General features: G+C 42.0%; 1 protein-coding gene across 1 annotated transcript in view; it reads left to right on the top strand.

Annotated features, from left to right (window-relative positions):
* SH3TC2 (SH3 domain and tetratricopeptide repeats 2) overlaps nt 1-24288 on the top strand; it is a 55166-nt gene that overhangs the window by 18877 nt on the left and 12001 nt on the right. The window contains exons 4-12 of the mRNA XM_055557928.1: nt 799-904; nt 2558-2701; nt 4370-4571; nt 5338-5411; nt 7254-7449; nt 14169-14302; nt 17122-17163; nt 17288-18985; nt 19095-19275. Coding sequence (XP_055413903.1) covers nt 799-904; nt 2558-2701; nt 4370-4571; nt 5338-5411; nt 7254-7449; nt 14169-14302; nt 17122-17163; nt 17288-18985; nt 19095-19275 — 2777 coding nt within the window. The remainder of the gene's footprint in view (nt 1-798; nt 905-2557; nt 2702-4369; nt 4572-5337; nt 5412-7253; nt 7450-14168; nt 14303-17121; nt 17164-17287; nt 18986-19094; nt 19276-24288) is intronic.

The raw sequence follows: 24288 nt of genomic DNA, 5'->3' as shown, positions 1-24288 counted from the left end.
TTATGGATACTTTTTATTTTTGTATGTTTTAGTTTTTCTGTTTGCTGGTTTCATAAAAATAATTATTAAACAGAGATTCACAATTGAATTTACTTCCAAAGTGCCTTCTGTGATGCATTCTTCACCCTCTAACATGTACTTTTTTTTTTTTTAAACAGAAAAGATAACATTTTCTGTGCACAGTTCTACACTTTGGCTTCTTTTTGTTGCTGCTGTTGTTTCATTCAGAGGGTACATTTGGAGCCTATATCAATTCACAAAGAGCTTTTTTATGGATATATAATATTATAATTTTATAATATATAATGTATCCATTGAATGGATGAATCATAATTTATCTTAACCAGTCTCATATTGATGAACATTTAGGTTATTTCCTTTTTGTTTTTCTGGTGATGTAAAAAGTCTACACCAGAATTGGTGAAAGTGGTTAAAAGGTACAAGCTTCCAGTTATAAATAAGTGCTGGGGATGTAACATATAGCATGGTGACTGTAGTTAACAAACTATATTGAGTATTTGAAAGTTACTAACAGAATGGATCTTAAAAGTTCTCATCACAAGAAAAAATGAATCTGTAATTATATGAGGTGGTGGATGTTAACTAAACTTACTGTGGTCATCATTTCACAATATATACATATGTTAAATCAGTATACTGCACACTAAAAATTAATGCAATGTTATATGTCAATTATATCTCAAAAAAAGAAGTTCATACACAGCATGTTGTCATATGTGAACTTGTTCACAGAACACTTCTGTCATCCCAGACTGACTCACTGTTCTCTTTATTCAGGACCTCTCAGCCAGGTTGGTGGGTATCCAGTCCCAGAAAGCCCAGTTCCTCATCACCTTTAAGACTATGGAGGAAATCTGGAAGTTCTCCACCTACCTGAACTTAGGTATGACATGGAGCAGGCAGGTAAAGGAGCACCTGTGTCTCAGATCAGCCATTTTGTAGAGCTTGACATTAAGGAATTGGTGTGGCTCTGATAATTAAAAGAGATAGCACCTAATTGGATGCTCTAATCGAAATATCACAAAGTTCCTGGAACTAAATCTAAAGCAGGTACTGCACTGAAATGTCACATGCAGCACTTCTTTGTTTCAAGGAGAGATTATTAGATGATCATTTAAAACTGCCCAATAGTTATTGTTCATCCACAAAATTCAAAATAGAGATAGATTCAAAATTTATGGTTAAAAAGAAAAAGAAACCAGCCTTAGGTAGGATCTAAATAGCTGTTCAAAATAGTTCCAGTTCCATGTTCCATGTTTTTGGAAGAGTCAAAGAAAGATATGGGGGAATTGTCTGTTAAAGGGGCCTCAGGATGCAGGGTTTTCTAGAAGGTAAAGAAGGATATTGGGGCACAGCACCAGTACCAGTGTGGTGGGAAATAGTTTACCTATCATCTCCATGGAGAGTAACTCATGATAGGGAAGTTACAATTGCAAAGCAAAACCAAACAAAGCAAGAGGAGGCCTCTTGAATTGATGCATGGTTTACATCTCTTAGACAATGCTGGGCTCCATGCAAAGCACAGGAAGTGATTTCATGTAGGGGAGGAGAGTCAAGATGGCTCTTCACTAGAAGCCATAAATCCTTCTCTTGTAGTCAGGGTGATTTTCTGCTCTCCATTCTACCCATTTCCTTCTGTGACCATTAGAGATCCTTATTATTCAAAGTATGCTCCATGGACCAGCAGCATCAGCATCAAGTGGGGCTTGTTAGAAAAATGGAATCCTTAGCAAATGAACAACAACAGGCCCCACTCTAAACCTACTGAACCAGCATCTCTATTTTAATAATGTCCCAGGTGATTTTTTGTGCACATTAAAGTACGATAGGCACTGTTACAGAAGATACACAGGGCCTAAATCAGTACAATGCAGAGTCAGAATGGAAAAAGACAGTTTTTGCATCTTATGAAAGTAAGGAAGTCTAGAGAAGAATCAAAATTTTAATACAAGTCATTTAAATTTATAGGAATGTTTAAAATACTATCTATTATCATTACAGTTTTGCAATTTGCATAGTTTTCAGTCTGGTTTTAACAAGTGAGATCTTACTGGGCATGAGGTAAGGGGAAGGTCAGAGGAATGTTAAAGTAAATCCTGACTCACTTATGGATCATAGAGAATCTCCCTGGCTACTGCATCATCAGGGATATAAGAATTTGTATTTGGTCAGGAGAACTTTAAGGGCGAACCAGGAACCCCCAGAGTCAACATTGTAATCTTGGAGATTCCTCTATGTGTATATTATAGAAAGGTAGTTTGGTTTGATAATCTCATTCTGCGTTTATGGAGACTCATAATATGTTGAAAATAAACATGATTTAAAAATGATTTGTACTTCCAAACAGATGCTGAGAAGAACTAATTAGTTTTAGAAAATTTCTAGCTACCTCTCTATGCTCTTCTAATTCCAGTTAAATGTAGTCAGGTTAGGGATGAAAGTCTTGGGGAGAAATTCAGGTGGGAAATTGCTCACCCTCATGCTCAGCTAATGGCAGGAATCATGTTGTTGAGGAATCCTGTTGGGCTTGACTTAGGCTACGTATCTACATGTCTGGAGCATCTCCTTTTTGACCACAAGTACTGGCTCAACTGCCGACTGGTTGAGGATACAGAGATCCACGTGTCAATAGATGATAAACACCTGGAAACTATATACCTAGGACTCCTGATCCAGGAAGGTGAGTATGGTGTAGGGGTGGGAATGAGGGTCTTATCTGGATATTTGTTATCAGAGTCCTTGCAATAGGATACAGAGGGAGGCAAAAAACCATTCAAACATGAAAATATTCACAAACGAACCCACCTGTTATAGTATTATTTCAAGCGTCTCAGTTTAACATCAATATCACATGAATATCTCTGTTGGCCAGTCTCACTGATTGTCTGATGTTGGAACCACTTGAGAATTTTTAAGAAGATGTCCATGTCAGGGCTCCACTGGGGTCAGTTTATCTCCAGAGATGGGGGTCAGGCTTTGATATTTTTTCAAAAGTTGCAGATTATTCTAATTGCACCCAAGATTAAAGAACCACTATTCCAAGCATATGATATAATTTGATTGTAAAATAAAATTGCAGATCTTACAAAACTTGCATGATTTCATGAGATTGAAGAAAGTGATATTGGAAAACTTCTTGGAACATCCACTAATCTGTTTACAAGGAAGGATCAATCCAGGCTGCAACCAACTGTTTAACAACTGATGACATCATAGTGAGAGAGTCAATTCCTAGGCAGATTGATAAGTCCAGGGTCCGCAAGGAGGAGATAGGGGTCTGGGGCTCTCGAAGTGGAGATAGGGGTCTGAAATTCTCAAGGAGGAGGAAAGGACAAGCTTTTTTGTCTACATTCCTTAGTCTTAGTCAACTACACAACTCAGTTTAAACTCTGTACTAGGGATTATACTTTCATGCATTGGAGAAGGAAATGGCAACCCACTCCAGTGTTCTTGCCTGGAGAATCCCAGGGACGGGGGAGCCTGGTGGGCTGCCGTCTATGGGGTCGCACAGAGTCAGACACGACTGAAGCGACTTAGCAGCAGCAGCAGCAGCAGCAGCAGGGATTATACAACAACAATGTATACTGCTTGAGGACAGTTTCTCCTTCCTGAAAACCTTCTGACTAATCCTGTAAGATTAGTGATAGGAGGGTACTCTTTCTGCCCTCTTCTGATGTCTATGTCAGAAGCTTTCTCTTTTATACTATAATAAAACTTTATTACACAAAAGCTCTAAGTGATCAAGCCTCATCTCTGGCCCCAGATTGAATTCTTCTCCTCCGAAGGCCAAGAATCCTGGTGTCTTTCGTGGTTCAGCAATAACCTTTCAATAGACACAGTGAAAGAGCCAGATTTCTGTAGAATATTTTGCAGAATAATTCTCTTTCTGATTGTATCACATGAATCATACATGAAAGAAAAACTTTCATACTGTACAACTATGAAATTTAGTTGGAGAAATTATGTTCACCCAAATCAACTTAATTTATTCTTTTTTGATCTTAAGATTAAGCATGAGGTTGCAATTATAACTGAAGTTCTCTTAAATATATTTTCACTAACTTTGTTTCATATTTTCTCAAGGTGAAGTCCCAATTAAACCTCATTCTTGAGAATTATTTGGAATTTTTGGTGCCTATTTTAAGTGAATTCCCTCTCAGTGTTTTTTTTTTTTGAACCTGGTACCAGTTTCCTGGGGTCACAAAGAGCTCCTGTAGCACCTCTCCCTGGACTGTGTACTTTATTTTCAGGAAGAAAAGTATTTGGGCTCTGATGGAAATATACATAGTGGATACTCCCTTTTCACTTCCTGCTACTCCTTGGAAAGAGCTTTTCTCATTATCTACAGGTCACTTCTTCTGCAGAGCCATGTGCTCTGTGGCTCAGCCAGCTGAGAAGGAAGGGGAGTATTTGACACTTTGCAAGAATGAGTTAATCTCAGTGAAGATGGCTGAAGGCGAGTCTGAGTGGGAAGGTGTGTCCTTGGTGACGGGTCAGCGGGGCCTGGTGCCAGTGTCAGCCTTGGAACCCCTGCTTCTCCCTTTCCACCAGTGAGTAGCCACTCAAATCCTGGGAGAGGGTCCCAGAGCACACTGAAGTCTGCACAGAACAGAGTAGGCACATTTGTAGATATGGACATGCATGGTGCCAGGGAGGGAACAAACCTGGATGTTTTTTATCTTTTTTGTTTTTTTTAACAGTCAAGATTTGCACAATTAGATGAAATGGAGAAAACCCCAAATTTCAAATGGACATTGCATCAAAGAAGAAATACACTGCCTGGTCTCCAATTCAGTGTTTGTGGGGACTGGGGACCATTTGTACCAGAGTCACTTGGAGATTTTGCTACAAGTTTACACCCCTGGTCTTTCTCAGTCTCTCTTGGGGTTGGATCCAAAAATCTTCAATTTATGTAAGCTCCCCTTAAATATCAGGGGATGTTTTTCACACTAAAGTCTGAGAATCCTTGCTGGGAGGAAGTATAAATTCCAGCAGAGTGACACTAAACATGATTCCAGGCCATGGGCCCTGTGTGTCAGAGAGTATGACAGTAGAATGGAGTGGGATCCTTTGTTAGTTATTTAACTGGCAAACTAATTGCTGAGCTAGAAAATACCCTAGGCCTTTAAGCTTCCCTCTTTTTCATAATGCTTGATAAAAAGTAAGTTCTCAATGAATGTTTGCCACTATTAAAATTAATCTAAATGACAATAATACTTATCATTATTACCATCATTGTTATTTTAATGAATTATTCTGTTCACTTTTCAAATTTTTTGAAATCCATGTTTGCAAACACTGTGTTTCCATTGGCAGGTGGTTCCTGAAGAATTATCCAGGAAACTGTGGACTTTCCAGGAAGAGGGATTGGACAGGCTCCTATCAGATTGGTATGGCTGAGTTGAAGACAGTATTAGTAGGGAGATAATATTGCTCTGCCTCCTAATTTATCCACAGATTTGGAGTCAGTTGATGTGAATTCCTGTCTTATCCCTGCTGTTGACTCCATTTGGGGAAGCCAGTTATACCATCTGTAGACATGGGTTCCCTTGCCTGTGAAGTGAGAGGTCTCAGATCAGGGCTATACTGTAGATATAAATGCTTCCAAGGGCAGGCAGAACACACAGATGCATGGCGGGCCTGAATGGAAGGTGATGTTAGGAAATGGTGGGGACTGTAGGGTTTTAAAAATATGTGGGTGAAAAAGAAGCCCCATGTAGGCCAGATGTGGTCTGCAGGCTGCCTGCTTTCAATCTCTAGTCAAAATGTTTTCTAATTTCCTTTAGAATTTTGTGCTTAGGAAGATTAAGAATTCTTGACACATAGTGGGTGCTCAGTAAATATTTGTTGAATAATGAAATACATGCATACATATATGTGCATAAATATACACATACATTTTAGTTAATTTCTCTATGTATGTGTGGGTATATATGGACTTCTCAGGTGGCTCAGTGATAAATAATCCACCTGCCAATGCAGGAGACACAAGAGACATGGGTTCGATCCCTGGGTTGGGAAGATTCCCTGGAGAAGGAAATGGCAGCTCACTCCAGTATTCTTGCCTGGAGAATCCCATGGACAGAGGAGCCTGGCGGGCTACAATCCATAGGGTCACAAAGAGTTGGACTTGACTGAGCATGCTTGTGATGCACATACTTATATATACATATACACACATAAATATATATACACATACACACATATATACATAAACACATACACATATATCTGTAAGTATACTTATATCTACTAGATAATAAAATTTAATGTTTTCATCTTCATCCCTGGAGCTGCCTTACCACACCTAGCACAAAGTGCAATTTTTAAAGTTCTGAGCTCAAATAACACTTAAAAATATACAGAGGGAATTATCAGATCCAGACAGTAGGTCTAATCAATAATCGACCGTAAATAAGAATTTTATCTATCTGAGGCAGTATGGTCTTGTAGTTAGGAACATGGGGCAGTGAAGTATGTTCTGGGTTCAGATTCTAGCCCTACAACTTAAAACCAGTGTGACCTCAGCCTATTCGTGATGTGCCACAACTTCCTCAATAGCAAGTGAGGTTACTGTAAAACCAACTTCAGATTTGTCATGGGAACTAAACTAAGTGACATCTATAAATCATTTAGTACAGTTTTATCACATTGTAAGTGTTTAACTCATGGTAGATACTATTAACCCCCAAAGCAGTGGGAACTTCTGATTTTGAAGACACAATCAACAGCTAGGGAGTTGGACGGTCATAATGGCCAAAGGAGCCAGAAAGAAGTGGAGAGATCCTACAGTGGTCCGCACCCTGGTCTGTAGATCTGTGCTAACCATGATGAAGTGTTTGCATGGTAATGGCAAATAAGACAAAGAAGGACAATATAGTGAGCTTTCCAGTTTTACACAAGCTGCCTTTATTCTGTTTTAAGAAATACCTAGTATTCTGAGATTATATTTCCTACATTTGTTAAAGTTTCTTTTATAAAACAATGGTAAAAGTAGATGATATTTCCTTTTTTGAATTTCCTAGATTGGCCAAATGAAAAGCCAGTTACCCTGGATCATTCCTGCCAATTTCTTTTTTTTTTTTTTTTTTTTTGAAGAGGGGGGAGAAATTTCACTGGTCTTTAATGTTCTAAAGTCTTGGGAACACTTCATTTCATATTACATTGGAAGCTAGTGAGTGGCTCAGCTGTTTCTGCCTTATTTGGTTGACCTGTGTGCTGTTTTCCCACAGGCAGAGGAAAATGTAAGGCCTGGAAGGAATATGAGAGGGAAGAAAAGGACGAGCTGAATTTCCACCAGGGAGAAAGCATTGAGATCATCGGCTTTGTCATTCCTGGGCTTCAGTGGTTCATTGGGAAGTCAGCGCTCTCAGGAGAAGTGGGCTTTGTCCCCACCAGGATCATAGATCCTGATTCTTATTCCCCAGTGTAAGTATGACAGATAGACCATCTGGGATGTGCTGGAGCAGGGCCACTTTCCCCAGTGGTCCTGTCCCATTCTGTGCAGGTTGCAGATGAGCTTCAGGGCTTCCTAGTAACACAAAGCCATAAGAGCACATTCTGACAACCTAGACAACATGAAGAGTGATAGGAAGGGAAAGATGAGTGACCAGGGAAGGAGTCAGTTCATTTCAGTAGGTGGTCATTGAGGCCTTCCTCTGTGCAAGGGGAGAAGCACAACCCTCCAAACTCAAGGCCTGCTTTTAGACCTTCCCATCCAATCAAGGGGCCCCATCAAGGGAGTGCATGCACAGGGACCTGTAGACTACTGCTTAGTAAATGGAGAGAGTTCCCTCTCACGTAGGTCTATCTGCTGAAAGTTCAGTGTGGGAAGTCAGTGTTGGCCAGGATGACGGAGTGCCTCTTTTACTGTTTCCTGCCTTAAATCCAAAAGGCTTGGTTCTGAGGCACAGAGCTACCATGTGACCAGTCAGCAGCAGGTGGCAAGGCTGTTCCAGCCACCCTGTCATAGAGTCCTAGAATACCTCCAAGTCTCTCTGGGTGAGCATCTTGCACTGGGATAGGAAATAGTGAAAAGCCTGGGTCCAGGAAGTACTAGAGGAAACACCGAGTAGGTGGCTAAACTTGAGACACTGTAGCCCTCCACGTGGGGGAAAACATGGCCCAAGCAATGCCTTAGGCTCTGAACACTCAGACTGGAACTCCTTCCCTCACTGAAAGAGCCACTAAGGAGAGTGAGCCAAGAACAAGCTTTTTCCTTTGTAGGGAGAGGGGAGAGAAGGTAATTTTCCCTACACAAACATGTGGGAACCCAGGTACCTCTATAAGAGGAATGAAATGCCAATGTAAATGCTCTGTAAATGGGAAGAACCATTTACAGAGCAGAGAAAGAAAGAAGGTAGTGAAGGAGACAACTAAGAAGGAGGAACTACTAGCCATGTGGGAGATTGGGGGATGCTTAACACTGTGAAAGGGCTTTGAGATTGATCATTGAGAAGTCACTGGTCATGAGGAGGTCACTGGTCATTGGAAAGTAGCATAGCTCAGTAATAAAGAGTTTCAGAGCCAGATTTCCTGATAGTCCTTTATAGTCACAGGAGCACATCCTGTGTCTCCATTAGCTTACCAGTGGGTGACTTCGGATATGTTAATTTGTTTCTCTAAGCTTTAGTTTTCTCATCTGCAAAATACATAGTGTTAGTATTTGCCCATACGATTGTCTTGAGTTGAAATGAGCTACATGTAAATCCCTTAGAATGGTGTCTGGCATAGTGTGTATGAGGGTGTGTGTGTGTGTGTATTATGATCAATATGCATTAACTCTTATTATTGCTGTTACTGTTGTGGGTGGTAATCTTTGAGAGGCCATTAAATAGGCTATTGAGGGTAGGTGTCAGATTTCATCAATTATATTGGACTTCTGTACCTCATACCATGGGCTTCCCTGGTGGCTCAGCAGTAAAGAATTTGCTTGTCAATGCAGGAAACACAGGTTCGATGCCTGGGTCAGGAGGGAAGTTCCCCCAGAGAAGGAAATAGCAACCCACTCCAGTAGCCTGGCAGGCTACAGTCCATGGGATTGCAAAAGAGTCAGACATGACTTAAGAACTAAACAACAACCTCATACCATGCCTCAAATGACAATAACCCAGTACCACTAAATTAATCTGATCATCACATTTTAGCTGGCTTAGTTGCACAGGATGCACTCATCCTGCAGAATATCATCCCCTGTATCCCCTGTATCACAGAGGTGGTAGGACACCTTCTCCTTACTTGCACAGAGTCACCTGTTGGCCTCTACCTGGTCGCCTGTGGGACCCCATTTACCAAAGATTGCACATTTGGTAGGGAAGGAAGGGGAGAGTGGACAGGAAACAGAGAAGAGTGGCAGAGGGAGAGGGGAGGGGCACTTGTTTATGCACACCCCCAAAGCACTCTGTAGATTACAGATGCTCTCAAAACACAGCAATTGGATGAAAACCCCACAAACAACCTGCTGCCTGAAGCAGCCATGTTGTGGACTAGGAACCAGCCATCCCTGTGTGCTGTGCTGTCCCTGTGATCAGGCCACTGGGTGTCACTCTTAGTCTGTGTTTGTTTGGGGTCAGGTCTCTGAAGATGGCCCAGCATTTGCTGAAGTCTCCATCCTCTCCTCTCAGCTTCTCTCCCTTTGATGGTTTTTTTATTCTCTGAAGTGTTGCTACAACATATGTATGTATGTATGCATACATGCATATATTTTTTGATTTAACCAAATTGGCTGTGTATTGACAATGAAATTTCTCAAAGCTGTTTTCTGAGTCAGATTTAGGTCATGCCTCTGACACGTGGGAATGGGATCTTGCTTATCCATGGAAGCAAATTTTTGTGGGTTTCTTTTTTTATAGCTCAGGTTTCAACATCAGCTACCTAGTTTCACAGCAACAGTAGCTGGAAAACCCATTCTTAAACCTTGGGCAGGTCTGTCTGAATAGACAGTCTTTGTGTTTGACAAGAGTGACTTTAAAGGCTATCACCCTTTTGAGAGTGACAGAAGGCCACATTTGTCCTCTTTTTGTTTTTAAGCATTTAATGTGTTTGTGTTTGAGTTTGTGTGTGTTTTAAGTGAAAAAAAAAGTCTTTAGATATAATTGAAGATGCCTTTTTACCCCCTCATACTTCCATCCTCTGATCCTGATTCCATCCTATAGGCCAACACTGTTTGAAATTTCTAGTCTTTATTCTGATACATTAAAAAAATTGACATTTGTTTATAAATGAAAATACTATGGTTTTGTGTATTAAAATTTTATATAAATGTTTTTTCTACAACTGGCGTTTTCTGCAATTAACATTATAAATTTAAGATTTATTCATGTTGTAAAAGATATAGCTCATTTTCATAAAGTGTTACTTACAAGAAATTTATATACTCAAATGCTTACATTTAGAAATAAACAAGATTGAAAGATTAATGTACTTGAAACCAGATATAAGAGAATAGGAGAAAAGCCAATATTTCATGGTATTAAATGTTAAAAAATTTCTTTGTTAATCCCCTCTTTTATTCTTATTGTTTATCTGTGTCTTCTTTATAATTCCATTTCTTGTGGCATCTATTTTTGTTGATGAGAAGTTTGCTGTTTCATAACCATTTCTTTGCAGTAGGTAGCTTTTATCTCGCTGTTTTTGTTAAGGTTTTGTTTTGTTATTGATGTTTTGCAATTGTACCGTAATATATCTAGCTTTGATATATCCTATTATTTATAGCAGGTTTCCGCTTCCTTCTCCATCATGTACACCTCTAGGTAGATATTTCAGTGGAGATCTGTGAGTTGGTAAATGCTTTCCATCTCTTTAAGATACTTAAAATATACTCTTGAATGATCATTTACATAGGTGTAGAATAATATCTTCAAAGTGTAGAGTGAAAATTAATTATTAATATAAAATTTCAAATCCATTTTTCCAGAGTTTTGTCAATCTTATTAGTCTTTTCTGAAAACCATTTTTTCTTTTGCTGACCATCTTTATTGTTTGTTTCCTATTTCATTAATTTCATATTTACCTTTCTAATTTTTCTACTCTGCTTTTATTTCATTAATTTATGTTCCTATCCTTTGTATTTAACTCTTTTATTCCATGAGTTGAATAATTAATTGATAATTGAACCCAGAAAGAATGATTAGGAGAAATAGAAAATCCAAAGACTTATAACCTTAATGAAATGGAAATCATGTTTAAATTGTATTATTTTTATTTATTTTGCTTAGGACTTGGTGTGCTTCTTCAATCTGAAGACTCATGTCTTTCTTCAATTCTGGAAAATGCTCAGTCATTCTTCCTTTGAATATTGCCTCTCTCTCATTCTCTTTAGTCTCTCTTCTGGAATTCCTGTTAGAGGTATGTTGGACTTGTCATTCTATACTCAATCTTGCTTAATCAGTTCCTTTATATTTTTCATCTTTTATCATGCTAGGCTACATTCTGGATGATTTCCTCAGAACATTCTTCAGTTTCACCAATTTTCTTCTCTGTTGTGACTAAACCTGTTGTTTAACTTTACTCATATGGTCCCAAATGTCCATGCTTTTATTTTCACTTCTAAAATTCGTATTTTACTATTTTTCACATATTCTGTTTCTGCTCTTATAGTCCCATATTTTCATTGTAGCTTCTATTCATTCTTTTTATTTCATTATTTTAACCATGCTTATTATAAATTATCTTCAGATTACTGTTAGTTCTATTGTAGAGTTGATCTACGCATTTGTGCATTTGCTGACTCTCTGTGTCAATAGTTCATTTTCTTGTGTGGTTTGTATTTTCAGTTATGTGAATGAACTTTCAACATTTTAAAAGATGGTCTTTGCCTGAAGCCTTGACTACAGAAAGCATTCCAGCAGAGCAGTTTTGGCCTTTGCTTTCCCTGGAAACTTAGAAACTCAGTGGTTCAGATCTGGTTCTCTGATAGGGTACTACATTGTTCAGTGTAAATTCATATCCCACACCTTGTAATAGTGTAAGCCTAGGTGTTTTATTTTTTCCAGGAACTCAGACAGACAGAAAGCATGTTCTTGGCAGGTTATGAGAAGTTTCCAATCTCCTTTTATAGAAGTTGCAGCACTTCTAGATTTTAGGCCATAGAGAACACAAAGCTATTTTGGGAGCTCCATTCAGCTTCCCTGCTTCACACAGGTCCAAAGTCACATTCTGTCCCTAAGTGGTATTAGCAGGTCAGCCCCACCTCTGAGGGCCAATGTCCCAGCTGAGAACCACCAGCATCTCTGGACCATCTACTCTAACTTACCAACTTGGCTTTGGTTTCTCCTTTTGTTTCTGGTTCCTAGGAATTTCCCTTTCTCTCTTTAAGGTTAAAATGTTTATCAGATTTTATCCATGCTTTGTCTATGTATATGGTGGCAAGTAGCCCTGTGCTTCAGCCTGTTGTATTTCTAGAAGCCCTACCACACTCTTTCTAAGGATCTCCTTGCCGGCAAGCCCTAATGTAATTTGTCAAGCTTCTTGGACTCTCTCTAAGTATCTGGGACTCAGGGCATTAGCATATTAGCCGTAGGCAATGGACACAGAGGCAGAAGACCTCAGCTTTGATCTCAGCTTTACCACTTTCCAGCTGTGTAATTTTGAGCATGTCACTAAACCTTTCTGAATCTTCATCTACAAATATGAATAAAAATATCTACATCATAGGGTTGTTATGAAGAGTAAATGAAATAGTAAATTAAGGAATGGGATCATATCATTCTTTTTATCTCAAATAAGTTTAGATGTAGAATTCAATTACATGCTCTTTTAAGAATGGAATATCTTAAACTTCTGGGGAGAATCTGGAGGTCAAGCCAGAGAGACAGGGGTTCCATAAGACAGGGAGGCTTGGCATACTGCAGCCCAGGGGGTTGCAGAGTCGGACACAACTGAGCAACTGAACTGACTGATGTAAGTATTTTGTCAAGAGCTATAGATGTCAAGACAAGCTTTAGTGCCAGTTCTGCTTCTAATCAGAGTTGTGACCTTGAGCAGTTCACATTAGTGGTTAGTTTTCTCAACTAGAAAATAGCCACTAAAGTGGCTGACTTTCAAACTGCATTTACCTGAGCTATAGAGACAATGGGTAAGTGGCAGACCATGGCACTGCATCCCAGCCCCTCCCTTAACTGTGCTTGAAGTAAAGAAGCTCCTCTTATATCCTGCTTTACGGTTACCTAAGCACAGACTTTATTTTTTTGTACCTCAGTCTCTTCCTCTGTAAAAAGGGAATAAGAATAGTATATGCATCATAGGGCAACTGCATGCATTAAATGAGTAGCTGATTCATAATAAACAGCCCCCGCAAAGTATTAGCTGGTATTAACACTTGGGCTTCCAAGTTATTTTTGTTTTAAAGCTGGATTCTGAAGTTAAAAATATATTGGGAACAAAGAGATATTTATTAAATGTTGTCTAGATGGATACTGGACTGAATACTTTCCAAGGCACTTCTAGTTTTCATGTTCTTTGATTTATGACAGGTATCCAGCTGACAAATTGGTTTTAACAATTAGTTTATACAGTAAAGTGAATATACAGAGCTCTATTATTTATGATCATTTCTTCTAGCCCTCTGGCCTTCCTTCTACCCACTTCCCATGCCTTAGCCTTCTTTCCCTCTCTTTATGGTGCATAACACTGTTGTGCTGTGTCATGGAATCTGATGTCAATATCAGCTGTGAAGGGTTTCTTCTGACTATAGTCAAGCTTTGTCCGTTGTTCCTCTAAATTGTGTCATCAGTCCTGAGTGTTTTCTTGAAATAATCTGTCAAAGAAACATCTTTTAATGGTCCTTTTCCAACCCTTGCATTTAGGACAGCCAGTTCCTATTTTTTTCCTTAGAAATGGTCACCATGTGGTCTCACAGAATGGGTAGGGGTTGAAGGAAGGGGTTTTGTTTTTCTTGAGAGATGGAGATTTAATTGGAGGGTTGTTTTCATGTGCCACTTCTTCAGCTACCACATAGGTCGGTTCTGCACAGATGAGGTGCCTCCAGCTCTTCTTTGATGTATAAATAAGAGCATTATACAGATTTCAGCTCTGACTGTGTAGGTTGATGGCTTCTCTGTGTCCTTCACTGCATTCTAGGGTGAAGAGAGGAGGTCGTGTCTGAAACCTTGCACTGATCTGCGTCCATGTCTTTTGCCTCAACACAGGAGCAAGAACTCTGCCTTTTTCAGTGATGAGGAAAAATGCTCTCTCGGGTTCCTGGGAAGTGACAGGAAAGCTGAGTGTGTCAGCTTCCTCCGCACACTTGCTCAGACTGACATAACATCTGTCTACCAGCTTAGTGAGTATTTGCTTCTCAACTGCCCCCCCTGCCCTGAGAAAGCCCAAACTCCTCAAGATTAAGGAATTGTTCCTAACCAAAAAGTACAGTATCTCTAAAGTCTAATCACATGCATGTATGTGGGGCTGTGATCACGGTTCAGTAGATGACCTGGGTCATATTTGATTAGCAGCATTTTCACTTTGGATTTCAGATGATTCTAAAGTCACAGGGACTTGGTGCCTAAAAACTATGAGATGTAATGAAATCAATTCAGCTATAGAATGGGAGGCTGGCCATATTGAACCTTCCATTCTAAACTGGAGAAGAAAGCTTCCTGGGTTGTGGCTGAGGGTCTTCCTCCTAGGGCTGAAGTAGGTCTGGCCCCACAATAATAAAGGTGGGGCCATAGAACATTATAGCTGGAAAGACCCTAAGAAATGACTTCTCTCATTTTATAGATTAGGAAGCTGAGGCCCAAGTGAATTAGTGCCTGAACCAGGATAAGAACTGCCCTCCCCTGTCCTCTAGTCAGGACAATTCCTACTTCACCACATTGCCCCTGACACAAAATGACTTTGGACTGTTGGATATGTCAGCCTTGAGTGAGTGAGGAGCCTCAGTACCTAGCACAGTTTCAGTGGTGTCTGAATGACTGACTGAGTGAATGAATGACACTCCTTTCCCTTACTTTGTGAGGGGTCCCCTGCTCTGTGTCAAGAAGTGCTTCATCCAATGACAGGGTTTGAGGAAGGAGTCCTGTTTCTCCTATCTCTTCAGTGATGGGGTTGCTGTGTCCACTCCTTTGTGGCCACATTAGATGGCACACATTTCATGGGTATGGCCAGAGATTCTGCAGAAGTACTCACAGGCTAGCCTCTGGAGCAGAAGTGGGAGTTAGAAACTTTCTCCAGGCACAGGAACATTTGTGATTAGCACCTTGCCTAGGTATCAGCACCAGCCCTGGCAGCACTTTCTTACTACAGGCAGATCACACTGCTGCACCAAGCTGAACCAGGAAGCTGAAGTTATGAGTGTAGCCTGGTAGTTTGGAGCCAAGGTCTGAAAATCAAGGATTAGGGGCCTGCTTTGGAGGTAGGGGTGGCTGCAGACTTGGATCCAGGGTATCTGCCAACTGTTGACCCAGTGGTTGAGGGAGATCCAGGGACAGGTCTCACACAGCCCATTAGTTCTTATCTACAGACCAAGGGTGCATCTCTGCTGGGTGGCAGGCTGCACTTCATGGCTTCACAGGTTGTCCCTGGCACCAAGGCAACCAGAAGAAGGGGCATCCTGTCGGTAAATTCCAACTCTCCCAAGGCCTATGCCCTGTAATTCTTTCTCTGAGAGGAAGCATTTTTAAAAAATTCCTGCATTATTTGTGTTCTTGGGGGTCCTGGCCTAAAGAGAAATGGTTGCGGTGGGGCAGGCATGTGTCCCACAACATCAGTGAGGGACAGGTGCAGGAACCCAGAGTCCAGCTCTCTAGCTCTGCTGTGTTTGGCTGTAGGACCTTTGGGGGTTGCAGATATCAAGTACCTTCAATGACACTCACAGAAGAAACCTTCTCCTGAGAATAGCAAGTGGAGGCTTCACTTGGTGAGGGGCCTGCTACCCTCAAAGTTCACTGGAGAGCTCAGAGTAGGGGCACAGGTGGCTGGCTATTGCTTCTTTGCCAGGAAGAGGTAGAATCTTTTTTCTAGCAGCCCCTGTTCTATGGAGCACAAACCTGGCCTTCACCTCCACAAGCTCCACTGTGGCTACTTTGGCCAAGGGGGTCAACTTCTTTGCTGCCAACCCCAAGGTCATCTTTTTGGTTCTCACCTTCTCTTATTTCACTTTTGTTCACTTTTGAACACGGTGAAATGTGTTCACTTTTGTTATCTTGTTCACTTTTGTTCACTTATCTTGTTTCACTTATGTCACTGTTAGATGGCTGCACCGTAAACCACCCTGGTCTCCATGACTCCTCTTTTCTCTGTGCCTTTCCAGTCTCCTGGATTGGCTCTCATCTGCCAGTAAAATGCTGATGTTTTCCCAGCTCATTCACAAATCTGTAACCACTCCTTCTCCACCTGCTTTGCTTTTCCCTGCAAATCCTTCTTTTGGGACTTTGAGACATTCTTTGTGACATAGTGTCAGTCACAAATCCATGTTTGCAAGTCTCCCCTTTTCTCCTTGGCTACAGATCTATTTCATTCTCTGCTAGAGCTCCTTCAATTACTATAAATTCAAAATGTCTAAAACTACTAGAGATTGTGCTTTCTCCCACCTCATCCCACCACAGTACTTCAGGGAACAAGACTTAGGAACCTCAGATGCTTCTTTACCTTCTTTTCTTAATTATTGACATTTAGTCACCTCATCCTATCAAATTTACAAAGCACATTGTGCACACTGAATCTGTCTGTTGAATGGGTGGATGACAGAGGAAGGAAGAAGGAAGGCTGTACACATGGAAACGAGAGGCAATGCCACATGCCAAAAGTGTGCTGCTCTGTCATAGACTCACTGAAAGATTTGGGCCTTAAGATTCCGTCATCACCCCTGCCCTGCATACTCACACTTCTTGGCATAGAGCTCCTGTTTCTGTCTTTTCTTCTCTGACTCTGTTCTCATTTCTACCTCAGTTCTCAACTGTACGGTGAGTGGGTTAAACCAGATAATCTTTAGGTCCCCGCCGCACTGATGGTGAAGGGGAGATGCTGTCTTGTACTTTAGGGACGGCAGTTGGTCTGAAACACAGTTTCCAAGGGGCCACTGGTCCAGGGAATGCATGCAGGCATAGGCGTGCTGGACCATTCTGACCTAACTCAGGTCTGTCCTTCATCTCTATCCAGGTGGGTTTGAATCCATCCAGAGTCTTCCGAACGATCTGAGCGGTGAGTAGAGATCATGCTGAACCAGACCTCCAGTCCTATGGGACAGAATCTTGTCCTCTTGCCAAGAGCTGGCCACCATAGTTGCAGGTGCTTAGTGTTGCTCAATTCTGCCCGTCCCTTACAGTGTCCCAGTCCGAAGGCTTCAAGGAGACCCGGCCTGGTGGAGCCTGGGAGGAGCATCAGGCCATGGGCTCCAGACAGTCCAGCAGCTCTGAGGACTCCAGTCTGGAGGAAGAGCTCCTTTCAGCTGCCTCAGACACCTATCATCTGCCGGAGCCTGATGACCTCGATGACCCAGAATTGCTCATGAACCTGAACACTGGTCAGGAGGAGGAGGAGGCTGAGAACTTTGCCCCCATATTGGCTTTTCTGGATCATGAGGGTTATGCTGACCACTTTAAGAGCCTCTATGATTTTTCCTTCTCTTTCCTCACGTCTTCCTTTTATAGTTACTCTGAGGAGGATGAGCTCATGGCCTACCTGGAGGCCTCGAGGAAGTGGGCCAAGCGGAGCCACATGACCTGGGCCCACGCCCGGCTCTGCTTCCTCCTGGGTCGGTTAAGTGTCAGGAAGGTCAAACTCTCTCAGGCCAGGGTGTACTTTGAGGAGGCCATCCACATTCTCAACGGGGCATTTAAGGATCTGTCCTTGGTGGCTGCCCTGTACATCAATTTGGCGGCCATCTACCTGAGACAGAGGCTGAGGCATAAAGGCTCATCCTTGCTGGAGAAGGCAGGTACCTTGTTGGCCTGCCTGCCTGACCGGGAGTACAGTGCCAAGAGCGAGCTGGATGTGGTGGCCTATGTGCTGAGACAGGGCATCGTGTCCGGCAGCTGCCCCCTGGAGGCCAGGGCCTGCTTTCTGGCCATCCGATTGCTCCTAAGCCTTGGCCGGCATGATGAGGTCCTGCCCTTTGCCGAGCGCCTGCAGCTCCTCTCTGGACACCCTCTCACCTCAGATGCTGCAGCCACCATCTTGAGTTTTCTCTATGACAAGAAATATCTGCCACACCTTGCAGTGGCTTCTGTCCGGCTGCGTGGAACTCCGAGTGTCCAAGGGATGGCCCTTCCAATTTGGCAGGTCCACCTGGTCCTGCAGAACACCACCAAGCTCCTTGGCATCTCCTCCCCAAGCTGGGGTGAAGTTTCTTCCCTGGCTTGTCCGGCACTCAGGCAGGCACTGACTTCCTGTGAGGAACAGGCGGACTGGAGCACCCAGAGGGTCCTGTGTCTCATCCTGTCCAAAGTGTACCTCCAACACAGATCTCCTGATGGTGCCATCCACTACCTGAGCCAAGCTTTGATGCTAGGCCAGCTGCTGAGTGAGCAGGAAGCTTTTGAGTCTTCCCTCTGCTTGGCATGGGCCTATCTCTTATCCAGCCAGCCAAAGAAGGCTTTGGACATCCTTGAGCCATTCTTATACTCCCTGAAGGAGACAGAGAGTGTTATCCACAAAGGAGTGGTCTATAACCTCATGGGACTTGCACTTCAAGGTGAAGGCAGGGTAAACAGGGCAGCCAAGAGCTATCTTCGGGCCTTGAACAGAGCCCAGGAGGTAGGGGATGTGCGCAACCAGGCAGTGGCTTTGGCCAATCTTGGCCATCTGACCCTTAAGTCCTGGCCTCAGCAGCCGGCCAGGAACTATCTTCTACAGTCTGTGCAACTCTATTCTACACTCCAGGCCAGCATGGAGACAGACATGGAATTAGTACAGGTGCTTCTCTGGTTGGCTCAGGTCCAGGTGTATGGACGCCAGCTGGCTAGTGGCCGCTTTTGTTATGAAATGGCATTGCTGTTTGGCTTAAGGCATCAACACCTGAAGAGTGAGTATGTCCTGTGCTGCTGAGATGCTTTAGAGAAAAGTGTTAGAGGACATTTTTTTCCTTTGTCCTGTCTCCAGTCATCTCATCCATGTTCCTGCTTTATGTTCAGGTCAGCTTCAGGTCACCAAATCCCTCTGCCATTTCTACAGCTCTGTGTCCCCAAACCCCGAGGCATGCATCACCTACCACGAGCACTGGCTGACACTGGCTCAGCAACTCAGAGACCGGGAGATGGAGGGGAGGCTGCTGGAGTCCCTTGGACAGCTCTATCGGAACCTAAATACATCCAGGTGAGTGCAGGCTCAAGGACTCTCCTAGAAACATCTTTCCTTCCTTAAGGAGAGTCAGTATACTTTCCCTCACAAAGTTAAGTCCAGATGTACATGATGTGTTTGTGGCATCATGGAAAAGAATGTGGTCTTTGCAGCCAACACACATTGTAAACTCAGTGCCACCCGTCACTTATTAGCTGTGTGACTTCGGGCAATTTTTATATTTGCCCATGCCTCCGCTTCCTCACACGGGACACTTGGACAGTGCCTGATAAGGCTCAATCATGTTGGCTGTGTTACAAGTAATTACCTGTGTGTCTCAATCCATCAGATGGATGTGGCTGAGGATGCATAATTCAGAGAGGTGGCGATTACTATACTGAGGACCATGGAACCCTCAGGAGGTCTTCATTACCTGAGGACAGTTAGTATTAGAGAAAAGACACAAAGTAAATAAATGCACAGAAAGCAGGGGTGTAAAATTTCATAGTAAAAAATTTTGATGGTAACTTACCTTTACAATGAAACTGGAAATGATGAAACTAAGTTTATTTTCACTTTTTAGTTAAGAAGCTAAGGTTATAACTGCAACTGTGCACTAAGTCATAGACTAAACATAACAAAAGAAGTGTTTGGTGATTGACTTTTCGGGACTCTCTTAGAAAGGCTCAGTTTTCAAAAATATCCCAAAACATAACTGTTTTACCCAAAGGCTTTTTTTTTTCACTCTTGATATTTAAATTATTCTCAAGTGAACTATCCTGCCATCTCTTGCTGATTTTCCTTTCTGTTTCTTCACTGATCAGATCTGCCTGATCCTCATTTGCCAGTGGCATGGCCTGCAACTCTGCTCTCTAACAAGCCTTTAATTGATTCCATTAAACTCTGCATGGTTTATATTTAATTATATACTTTGCAATAGATTAGCATTGTGGCATTGTATTCATAATTATGAATGACTTCTAACATGGGGGAGAGATGATTGCTAGGGTTGAGCAAAGAGAAGTAATTGAGGAAAAGCTATTTAAATGATAATTTTTGCTTTTCTATGCAATGTGGTAACCTTGGGCACCTGATAAATCAGACCACTAATAATCAGATAATGAAATCTTTCTTTGTCTTTCTTCCTCCCATTCTGTCTCCCTCTCCCTCGTCTCTTCCCTCTCACAAGAATCAGGTATCCTCCAAATATCCCATTGTCTTTAGTCCCAGGAATGGAGTTTTGGATCATTGCAGCTGTGAGGGGCCAGGAAGCCTGGCCTCAGCCCCACTTTGTTTCTGTTCAGAACACCTTAGGAATCTGTATAGTTTTGGAGTAGATCCAGAAGGTAGGCTTAAATTAACCTTAGAGATGAGATAGTCATATATTCATGGTAACACATAGTGAGAATGGGCTTTGGGAAAGTTGACTTTTAAGGGACAGGAGTATGGGTGGCAAATATGTGTCAGGTTTATTGCCACCCTTCCCTGTGTGCAACTTCAATCTCAGATTAATTGCTGTGCAGTGATTAATCACCTACCCAACTGCCATCCTTTGCTCACAGCCTTCCTCCTGCCTCCAGTTGTCAAAAACCACTGAAATTCTAAGTGAAAAGCCAAAGAAAAAGCCCTGGATGCTGTCAACAGAGTGCAGAGGCCTTTCTTAAGGCAATATGAAGGACCACTGGGTTTCTTAGGTGTGGGGAGTGATAAAGAGAAGGGAAGGTGTGGAGCTGGAGTTGCTCCAAGGAGTGTCTGGAAGTCACAGGCCACGGAGCAGTGAAAGAAGAGATCAAAACTGGATTAGGAGTCAGGAAACCTGAGCCTGCCATGAGCTTATAATGTGTCCTTAAATAAGCCATTTCTCCTCTTGGTTCCCCCATTTATAAGGTTAAATTGAATAAGGTGCCTTCTTGTTCTAAAATGTTAAGTCTAGGATGAGCCAGCTATGCTATGCTGACACTGGTAATGGCCGTGTTAGTATAAGAATTCCTGCTGCCTCCAAAGAGTCTTGAGTTTTGGAGGCAGATTCTTAAAGTTATGGGCCTTCTAGATCAGAGACCTAAACTTCTGGGGATTTTTAAAGACTCTGCAGTAGCTTCAGAAGATCATGATGTAGTGACTGTAAACTCCAAGTGGGCAGACCTGGTGTCTAGCATAGAACAGAGAGACATACATATTTGTGTGGGCATAAGATGTTTACCCCTTTTCAGGATGCTCAGTTTGTCAAGGAGAACATGCTATAATGCTACATTTATTTAGCGTGTATAAATCAACTACTCCTGCAAAGCCTTTGTGAAAAAGAATAGAACAAAGACCAGCTAACAGAAGTAGATAAACAAGTGTTTCCATGCACCTGGAGGTGGTTACTGTAATTTAGCTCTAAGCTTCCTGGTACCTGAGGTAAAAAGGGAAAAACCATATGAGGTTCTCACTGTCTGATAAAAAAAATATAAACAAATGTATCTGTTGGAGCAAATTTGTTCCTGGCACTGACTTCTAGGAAGAATTTATTAAGTGGATTTGATGTAATGGTTTTTTCAACTAAATTCTCCCCATGGGATTTCCATTCTTACAAAGCTCAAAGCCATATCAGGCAAAGGCAGGAAGTGTTCATGGGCGAGATGGCAGGCATCTGCCGGGGCAGGTTTGGAGGGAGAGGAAACAACACTTTCAGCTAAGCGTTGGTGGATCTGTCAGGGAACACTTCATGAAGGTGATAGCATTTAAAGATGCCCTTGAGGGATAAGAAAGATTTTGAAAACTGGAGCAGGGTAAGAGAAGACCATTTGGGGCCAAGGGTCTAACTGTAGCAATGGAAAGGGGAGGACACATTTGAAAAACATTTTGTAGATTTAACAGACCGAGTTTGATGTTTCTCTGGGTGTAGGTACCAAAGGAGAGAGATTATAGCCTACCTCCCGGGGAGGGATGTGGAGGTTAGATGGGGGTGCAGGGGGTTACAGTGGGCCTCTGGACTGGCACAGTCAGCATCCATATTGAAAATGGTGGTCATAATAGTAACGGAAGACATTCAGTGAGCATGCACTGATTACCAACCAACGTGCAATCTCAGGATGACCTTATGAGAAAGAAAGAGTGAGTCATTTTCACTACCCATACTGCTTTTCTGCTCATTTACATTCCTCCTATTTGAAAGGTTTTCTCTAGTGTTCAGTGATGGTGAGTAGGAAGGCAGGGCAGTAGATGATGAAAACTTTGGCTCAGCCTTCAGAATTTTGTCTTGAGACACTTTGTTCAGTATATCTTTTGAGTCTTGCTTTCTTTGCCTTCATGATGATGACTACAGAATCTAGTTTGATGAAGTTTTTCAGTCTCTCAATGAGAAAGGTCATTAGGGGTCTTGTTTTCTGTCTCAAGGTGACACAATATAGACTTTAGACTGTCTATAGACTCAGCTGTAGAGCTGAACCCAGTGGGTTCCTTGAGAACTTTATGGCTCTATTGGATCACTTCGACTAATACTTGCTGGACATGTACTATGGCCCAGACTCTATGTTAAAAGCTGACAAATGTCAGCCCAGTCCCTGAGCTGACAATGCTTATCATCTAGTTCAGGAAGTAGGTATTATACACATACTAATTGCAAGTATCACATAAATGGTGCTAAGAGACACAAAGGATGTGTAGAAAGAAATGCCTTGCATGCAACAGGCCTTTGCAAAGTAATGATTCTTTGCATATAATATAATCCCTAGATGCCTAGAAGTCATTTTTCATGGCTTTTATTCTTATTCTTGTGCATCTTACTCCTGTGGAACTGAAAAAAATGTTTCAATGTTTGGTTTTCAGTATAGCTAATATGACTAATCCCTAACATTTTTGGAATCATAAACAAGGAAAGAATTGCACTTGCTGACATGTTCTTCTTTTATCACAAGCCTAGGATGTACATCACCATCCATCTTTTTCCAATGGGGGCACTTTGTTCAAGGTTTGAGGTTGCTTATGTCCTTCAAAATTTTGAAGTTGTAAAAGTGGCAAAAGAAACAAAAGCCTTTCCACAGTTGATTTCTGAGCCAGAAATTGAGCACTGTTTGAGGGTCTGTGGGGGGGCTCTGGAATTTGATTCTCAGGGTTAGATCCTCGTTTAAACAGTTTATTACCTGGTCTTTATTGCTTACCCTTCAAAGCCTTATTTTTCCCATTTGCAAATGGATATGATAATAATACTGTTGTCTTAGTGCTGTTGTGATGATTAAATGAAATTAGGCGTGTCAAGCCCCTAGTGCATGCTAAGGTCTCAATAAATCATAAGTAACAATTACCGTCAGTGCTGTTATTAAAGACAAAACAGCAGAAAGCTACACATAAAGCTTTAGAAATGAGGAATGCAAACATGGACAAGTTTTTTAAAAGACCCCTGGGTTTCTTTATTTGCAAAATGAGCTAAGAACTTTCATGGCTGGGGATTTCTTGAGGATTAAATAAAAGGATGTGTACTGAAAATTTGTATCCCAACACCTGGCCCAGGGTCAGCCCCTGGTGAGTGGTAGTTCTTATTATGGAAATTGGATGAGACCAATTAGTGGAGGCTGGGCTCTGGCCAGAGGTCCAACATTCATCCAGGAAGGGCAGGAATCTGGAAAACCCCAGCAGGGGTTGGTAGGAGGAAGTCTGGGAAGGCAGGTGTACTGAGGTCACCTCACCACAGACTCATGGCTGATATCCACACAGGAAGGAAGAAACAAGGATTCAGCCACAGAGATTGAATTTTAGGTGCAGAAAAAAATGAGAAAAAGAAAAAACTGGGGGTTTAAGAGGAGAGGAGATACTGTGGCAGGGCCTGGGTATAGCTGGCTAGGAATTCATGAGACTTGGGATCAAGACTGATTTCATAGTCTTCCACCAGCTGTTCTCCTTACTTATTTGATTTGGGAGCTGAGCCACACTTAGAACCTGCAGGTGTTGACTGGAAGCATTGGCATGCTGGGACATTCCAGGCCAAGCTAGTGACTCGTCTTGTGGGTGATATAGCATAGCCACTGGTAGATGTAAATACATGAGGTGGTGAGTGATGGTAGGAAAGAA

Source organism: Bubalus kerabau, chromosome 1, assembly GCF_029407905.1.
Source record: "Bubalus kerabau isolate K-KA32 ecotype Philippines breed swamp buffalo chromosome 1, PCC_UOA_SB_1v2, whole genome shotgun sequence".
Taxonomy (NCBI): domain Eukaryota; kingdom Metazoa; phylum Chordata; class Mammalia; order Artiodactyla; family Bovidae; genus Bubalus; species Bubalus kerabau.
The sequence above is the reverse complement of the archived record's forward strand: the minus strand, read 5'-3'. Positions and strand labels throughout refer to the sequence as shown.